Source organism: Aotus nancymaae, unplaced genomic scaffold (genome assembly GCF_030222135.1).
Source record: "Aotus nancymaae isolate 86718 unplaced genomic scaffold, 86718_ANA_hifiasm-v0.15.2.pri h1tg000028l, whole genome shotgun sequence".
Taxonomy (NCBI): domain Eukaryota; kingdom Metazoa; phylum Chordata; class Mammalia; order Primates; family Aotidae; genus Aotus; species Aotus nancymaae.
In genome coordinates this window covers 41409588-41417500 of record NW_026988441.1, presented here as the reverse complement: position 1 = coordinate 41417500, position 7913 = coordinate 41409588, and the positions used below count along the sequence as shown (strand labels likewise).

Here is a 7913-nt window from a genome sequence, read left to right as displayed (position 1 = left end):
AGGCTGGGGACTCGGGAGGAGGGACCTCGTCTGCCTGGCCAGGCCGAGGGCAGGGAAACGGCACAGAGGAGGTCTGGGGGCCGTGAGAAGGCCACTGCAATGAGGGGCAGGGAAGAGCAAGCCCCCCGCAGTCGCTCAGGCCTGCAGTCAGAGGGTTGTTGGGGGGTTGCCGGGGTGACACCCTGACCGTGCGGGAAAAGGTGGGGCTGGCGGTGGCCTTTGGGATGCAGGAGACATCCTCACAGTGCTGACGTCTGTCTCCACACGCTGCAGAACAAATGAACGCAGACTCGGCCACGCAGAACAGCAGGAGTGCGGCACCTCGGCTCTGAACAGCGGAAGTCCAGATGCGGGCTGGCTGGGCCCTCCGCTCCGGGGCTCACGGGGCTAGAACCAGGGTGTCGTCAGGGCTGAGATCTCACTGGCCCCCGGCGTCCCCTTCAAGCTGACTGAAGGTTGGGAGTCCACCTCCTTGCGGCTGTGGACTGAGGCCCCCGTGTCCTGCCTGGCTGTTGGCGGGGATGGCTCTTGGCACCAAGAGGCTGCCCTCGGGTCCTCGCTTCAAGCCTCTCTGTGGGCACACCCTGGCTTTTTGCTTCTCCAAGGCCAGCAGGAGGGTAACCAGCTCGCCTGATTAGGGCAGGTTGACCCCAGCTCCATTTTGATGAACTCAGTGTTAACAGATTTGCAGCAGTCATCACAGCTGCAAAGTCCCCTCTGCTGGGAGTCTGCCCCAATGGCAGGAGTGACACCCACGGGAGTCCCAGCCCCACCCACGCTCCAGAGGAGGGAACAACACGGGGCATGCACAGCGGGGCTGGAGGCTCGGAGGCCGCCCCGGAACTCCCCCCGCCACACTAGCAGGCTCAGAGGACGCGTCAGACAACAGCCCTGCTCTTCCTTTCTGAACACCAGGCACGAGGAACAGCGGGGTCGGGGCACAGTGGTGAGCTTACAGCTTCTGCACTTTCGCTGGGAGGAAGAACAGGGAGTCCTCACATCTCCACCAAGCATGTCACCAACACAGACTCAACTGTCACATCTGGCACTGGCCCAGAGAGGAGGCCACTCACCCAGTGTCACCCAGCAAGCACGGCCAGGGCCGGTCACACTGTGGCCCTACACGGGGACTCACACTCTGGGCTCCTGACGTGGGGAGCTCAAGGAACAGGTCACTGGAGGACAATGCTGTCAGGAGTTGGGGTGGACAGCCTCCAAGACGGCCCCTAGAAGCCCCTGCCTCCTGACAGCCACACTCTGTGAGGCCCTGGCCACCTGAGTATGGGAGGGACTTGAACTTGCTTCTAACCAGCAGACACCGGGGCAGAGGGCAAGGGATACCCTGCCATCTCTGCAGGACATGAGACTGTGCCCTCTGTCTTACAGGGAGGCGTGGCCATCTTCTCCATTTGCTGATGAAGCAACTGGCCATGCCAGGGAGGCCCATGTGGCCAGGCGCTGAGGGCTGCCCCCAGCCAACAGATAGAAGGAAACAGACACCTTCGGTCTGGCAGCCAACAAGGAACTGAACCCGGCTTACAACCACGTGAGCTTAGAGGCCGGCCCACCCCCAGATGAGCACTGAGATGAGACCACAGCCCAGGAGACCCCTTGACTGCTGCCTTGTGAGACTCACAGAAACTGTGAGATGATAAATGTCTGTAGTCTTTTTTTTTTTTGAGACGGAGTTTTGCTCTCGTTACCCAGGCTGGAGTGCAATGGAGCGATCTCGGCTCACTGCAACCTCCACTTCCTGGGTGCAGGCAATTCTCCTGCCTCAGCCTCCCAAGTAGCTGGGATTACAGGCACACGCTACCATGCCCAGCTAATTTTTTGTATTTTGAGTAGAGACAGGGTTTCACCTTGTTGACCAGGATGGTCTCGATCTCTTGACCTCGTGATCCACCCGCTTCAGCCTCCCAAAGTGCTGGGATTACAGGCGTGAGCCACCGCGCCCGGCCACGTCTGCAGTCTTAAGATGCTAAGTTTGCTATCATTTGTTACGTGGCAGTAGCTGACTGATACAGGAACTGGAGAGGGGCCACGCTTTCCTGCTTCAGGTCAGAGTGTGTGCTACCTGGGTGGGTGGGCTGGTCTGATTATTTATCAGGTGACAACCGACAAGGCCGCCACTTGGGGATCCCAGGTCTAGTCCAGATCCCCATGTTTAGCCAGTAGAGCACAGAGACAGAAAGCAACCAGTTCACAATCACACAGCAAATTCACTTCCGACTCTCCGTCACCCTTACAGCATCAAGGCCCCCGCTGAACTTGGTGTCAGTGTTGAAAACGCATCGGAGTCCCCCGGCCATAGGCACCATGGGCTGCGGCCAGCAGCCAGGCAGCCCTTACCTTTTCCCTCACGGCGGGCAGCAGCGCATTGAAGCACGTGGCCAGAAACACCCCTCCGCCAAAGGTGTTGCAGAGAGAGAGGATCTTTTTGGAGCGATGGGCCTTCTCAAAGTCTGTCTCGATGATCTTCACGGGGAGCAGGGAGCCCAGCAGCATGAAGAAGAACACGCCCACCATGCACAGGATTTTGGCCACTAGCAATTTCACCATGGTGGTGGCTTGGGCTGCTCTGGTCACCGCAGGTCCAGACCATGTGTGGGCGCACACCCCAGTCCCACGACGCGCTACCGAGCCCAACCACGCAGCTGGAGGCTCATGTCTCAGTCCAGCAACTGTGAACGGCAGAGGCACTGCATTAGGTGTTTTGTTTTTTGTTGTTTTTTTTTTTGAGACAGTCTCGCTCTTGTCGCCCAGGCTGGAGTGCAGTGGTGCAATCTCAGCTCAATGCAACCTCTGCCTCCCGGGTTCAAGCGATTCTCCTGCCTCAGCCTCCTGAGTAGCTGGGATTACAGGTGCCCGCCATCATGCCCGGCTAATTTTTGTACTTTTAGTAGAGACAGGGTTTCACCACATTGGTCAGGCTGGTCTCGAATTCCTGCCCTCAGGTAATCTACCCAAAGTGTTGAGATTACAGGCGTGAGGCACCACACCTGGCTGCCCCACCCCCAGATGAGTACTGGCAGTGGGGCATTAGCTAATTAGTGCATTAGCTTTTTTTAGGAGGGCAGGGATGGAGTTTTGCTCTTATTGCCCAGGTAGGAGTGCAATAGCGTGATCTCAGCTCACCACAACCTCTGCCTCTCAGGTTCTAGCAATTCTCCTACCTCAGCCTCCCGAGTAGCTGGGATTATAGGCATATGCCACCACGCCTGGCTAACTTTTTATATTTTTAGTAGAGATGGGGGTTTCAGCATGTTGGTCAGGCTGGTTTGGAACTCCCGACCTCAGGTGATCCGCTGCAGCCTCCTAAAATAAGCTGGGATTACAAGCATGATCCACCGCGCCCGGCATTTTTTTTTTTTTTTTTTTTTGAGACGGAGTTTCGCTCTTGATACCCAGGCTGGAGCGCAATGGCGCGATCTCGGCTCACCGCAATCTCCGCCTCCTGGGTTCAGGCAATTCTCCTGCCTCAGCCTCCTGAGTAGCTGGGATTACAGGCACGCGCCACCGTGCCCAGCTAATTTTTTGTATTAGTAGAGACGGGGTTTCACCATGTTGACCAGGATGGTCTCGATCTCTTGACCTCGTGATCCACCCGCCTCGGCCTCCCAAAGTGCTGGGATTACAGGCTTGAGCCACCGCGCCCGGCCTTTTTTTTTTTTTTTTGAGACAGAGTCTTGCTCTTGTCATCCAGGCTGGAGTGCAGTGGCACAATCTCAGCTCACTGCAACCTCCTCCTCCCAGGTTCAAGTGATTCTCCTGCCTCAGTCTCCTGAGTAGCTGGGATTACAGGTGCCTGCCACCACGCCTGGTTAATTTTTTTACTTTTAGTAGAGACAGGGTTTCACCATGTTAGCCAGGATAGTTTCAAACTCCTGATCTCAGGTAAGCCACCCACCTCAGCCTCCCAAAGTGCTGTGATTACAAGCGTGAGCCACCATGCACTGCCAGCTTTTTTTTTTTTTTTTTTTTTTTTTTGAGACAGTCTCACTTTGTTGCCCAGGCTAGAATGCAGTGGTGAGATCTCAGCTCCCTGCAACCTCCACCTCCCGGGTTCAAGCAATTCTCCTACCTCAGCCTCCCGAGTACGTAGGACAACAGGCATGTGCCACCACACCCGGCTAATTTTTTGTATTTTTTAGTAGAGATGGGATTTCGCTGTGTTAGCCAGGATGGTCTCGATCTCCTGACCTTGAGATCTCTCTGCCTCAATCTCTCAAACTGCTGGGATTGCAGGCATGAGCCACCACGCCTGGCCTGCATTAGCTGTTGACTGAGCCCGTCACAGTAAGTACTTTGCCTGTATTAGCTGTTGACTGAGCCTGTCACAGTGAGTACTTTGCCTGCATTAGCTGTTGACTGAGCCTGTCACAGTGAGTACTTTGCCTGCATTAGCTGTTGACTGAGCCCGTCACAGTGAGTACCTTGCCTGTATTAGCTATTGACTGAGCCTGTCACAGTGAGTACTTTGCCTGCATTAGCTGTTGACTGAGCCCGTCACAGTGAGTACCTTGCCTGCATTAGCTGTTGACTGAGCCCGTCACAGTGAGTACCTTGCCTGTATTAGCTGTTGACTGAGCCCGTCACAGTGAGTACCCTGCCTGCATTAGCTGTTGACTGAGCCTGCCACAGTAAGTACCTCACCCTGTGCCCAGACTTGGTGCACATTATCACCTCCTACAGAAAACTCTCCAGTGCTGAGCCATCTAAAAGGGCAGCGATTTGCTTATATCCCAAAAATAAGAAAAAAAAAAAAAAAAAGAAAAAGAAAATAAAAATAAAAAAATAAAAGGGCAGCGACTAGCCACATGTATCTGTTAAAGGTTAACTAAAACTAGGCCAGGCACAGGGGCTCATGCGTGTAATCCCAGCACTTCGGGAGGCCGAGGTGGGAGGATCACTTGAGGCTTGGGCAACATAGGGAGACTCCATCTGCACAAAAATAAAACAACTGGCCAGGCATACTGACGCACACCTGCAGACCCAGCTACTTGGGAGACTGAGGCGGGAGGACAGCCTGAGCCCAGGAGTTGAGGGCTGGAGGGAGCTACGATCCCACCACTGTACTCTAGCCTGGGCAACAGAGGAAGACCCTGTCTATGATGGTTGATACTGAGCGTCAACTTGATTGGATTGAAGGATAAAAGGTACTGATCCGGGGTGTGCCTGCGAGGGTGTTGCCGAAGGAGAGTAACATGTGAGTCAGGGGGTGGGAAAGGCAGGCCCATCCTCAATCTGGGTCAGCGCCATCTAATCAGCAGCCAGTGTGGCTAGAATATAAGCTGGCAGAAAAATGTGAAAAGAGAGCCTGGCCTAGCCTCCAGCCTGCATCTTCCTCCCGTGCTGGATGCTTCCTGCCCTCAAACATCAGACTCCAAGTTCTTCAGTTTTGGAACTCGGACTGGCTCTCCTTGCTCCTCAGCCTGCAGGTGGCCTAGTGTGGAATCTTGTGTTCAGGTGAGGTAACAGTTAATAAACATATATATCTAATATTCCATTAGTTCCATCCCTCTAGAGAACCCAAATACACTGTCTCAAAAAAAAAAAAAAAAGTTCATCAAAATTAAATAAAATCCAGGCTGGGTATAGTGGTTCATGCCTGCAATCCCAGCACTTTGGGAGGCCGAAGCAGGTGGATCACTTGAGGTTAGGAGTTTGAGACCAGCCTGGCCAACATGGTGAAACCCCGTCTCTACTAAAAATACAAAAATTAGCTGGGCATAGTGGCACATGCCTATAATCCCAGCTACTCAGGAGGCTGAGGCAGGAGAATCGCTTGAACCTGGGCGGCAGAGGCTGCAGTGAGCCACGATGGCACTATTTCACTCCAGCCTGGGAAACAAGAACAAAACTCTGTCTCAAAAACAAAACAAAAATAAATAAATAAAATCTAAACTTCCACTTCTCAGCCTCCCTGGCTGCATTTCAAGTGCTCCGTAGTCACATAAGCCTACTTGACTTCTGTGGTTACCGTATCAAACAGCAAAGGGAACACTCTCACCGATGCAGAACGTTCTGTCAGAGGGTGGTGGTCCATGGCTTCCCCGTGCCCCAAAATAAAGTCTAAACTCTGCACCCTGAGGCTGAGGTTCTGCACAACAAGCAACCATCTTGCCTCAGCCCACGCTGGTCCCTTCTGTGCCCAGCTTGTTCATGCCTCAGGACCTCTGCACGGGTTCTTCTCTCTCTGTCAGGAACACTGCTCTCTCTCCCCTGACCTTCCAGCAATGCCGCCTTCTTCTCTCTTGCTTCACTGCATCCAGGACCCCTCAAAAGGGCCTCCTCGGCTCACGCCTGAAATCCCAGCACTTTGGGAGGCTGAGGCAGGCAGCTCACCTGAGGTTGGGAGCTCGAGACCAGCCTGCCCAACACAATGAAATCCTTTCTCTACTAAAAGTACAAAAATTATCTGGGTGTGGTGGCAGGTGCCTGTAATCCCAGCTACTCTGGAGGCTGAGGCAGAAGAATCGCTTGAACTCGGGAGGCGGAGGTTGCAGTGAGCCAAGAACGCGCCACTGCATTCTAGCCTGGGTTGCAGAGACTCCACCTCAAAAAAATAATAATAATAAAAAGGGGGGCCTCCCTCCCTGCACCTGGCTGACTCCCACCCTGAACCAAATCCCTGTACCCGCCACAAGGCCTGGTGCAGAACCGATCCTCAAAAACCGCTGGCTGAACACCAGGACGAGGGGAAGCATGTGGGCACTGATGGGGCCGCATTCCAGGACGCAGTGGACCGAAGTGGAGTGCGTTTCACCCTGGACCCCAAAACATCACCGTTCTTAGGAGGAACCTCAGCTCCTCCCCTGTCCTTGAGTTTTCCCCAACTGGGTTATCTCCCCGGCCACCAGCCCCAAGCGCCTCTCACGGCCTGGCTCTCTCACTGCATACAGGTCTTCGGTTCACTGCTCAGAAGGCTCCACTCACAGTCCTCCCCGCCCCCTTCCCTGGTGTTATTTTATTTTGTGCTACAGAGAAAACTAGGAATTACATTATTTTAAGTCGTTTAAAGTCGTCCCTCCCTCCAGGCGGTGAGCTGGGCGGGACCAGGCTGTGAGTCTTGCTCCAGACCGGCTGCACCAAGCGCAGAGACAGCCAGGCACACAGTAGGCGCCTAATAAAGACCTGCCCGCCATCTGGATGCCTCATTCTGTACCGCGAAGGTGAGGGCGGCCTGCATGCTCTCAAATTGGAGGTTGCTCGGGCCGGGATGCGGAAGGCACGGGCTCATTCATTCAATCGGCACTAATTGAGCGCCTTCTGTGTGCCTCGCGCTGCTGGACACCAGAGCCCAGCCTTGGCTAACGGGCGGGCAGAGTCCACCAGACCACAGGCCGCCCAGCGCCTCCCGGCCTCGCCCTGCCGCCCCGGCTCCTCCCTCAGCCCTCACCTACCTCCCGGGGGCTCCTCGTCCCCCGACCGGCGCCGCTCCCCACTCAACCGCCACACAGTCTCGACCCCACAAACGCGGCCCGGAGAGGCCCCGCTCCGCGCCGCTGACCCACGCCCCGCCCACGCCCCTGCCCATTGGCCTCCCCGAGAGCCGCTGGCAGAACTTTTCGTGCTATTGGCTGCGGGACATGCCACTCATATGCGACTCCACCTCTTCTACCGGCACTGGAAAGGGGTTTCCTCCCGCTGAGCGGCGGGCGCAGCCACCAAGCGGCCCCGGCGGGAAACTCGGATCGGCTAGGAAACGTTCCGGCAGGGTTTGGTTTCCAGAGCTGTCCAGGGGCGCCAGGTGCTGAATCCCGCTTGGAAGGAGGCTTGGGAGTGAACGGGAAGCGATTTCCCACGCGAGACGGCTCCTCTGTCAGCGTCCTCGCTGCTCAGGCCCTTCCCGACCGCTGAAGAAGCAGATTCAGCCCTTCAGCAAATCTCTGTTGATGGGCAGGAGGAAT

General features: G+C 55.4%; 1 protein-coding gene across 1 annotated transcript in view; it reads right to left on the bottom strand.

Moving 5' to 3' along the window:
* The window catches only part of SLC39A3 (solute carrier family 39 member 3), a 13489-nt gene extending 5998 nt beyond the window's left edge, over positions 1 to 7491 (bottom strand). The window contains exons 1-2 of the mRNA XM_012436275.2: positions 7407 to 7491; positions 2353 to 2684 (exon numbers count right to left, since the gene is read on the bottom strand). Of these exons, the coding sequence (XP_012291698.1) occupies positions 2353 to 2562 (210 nt within the window). The 5' untranslated portion in view covers positions 2563 to 2684; positions 7407 to 7491. The remainder of the gene's footprint in view (positions 1 to 2352; positions 2685 to 7406) is intronic.
* Positions 7492 to 7913: the final 422 nt, after the last annotated feature.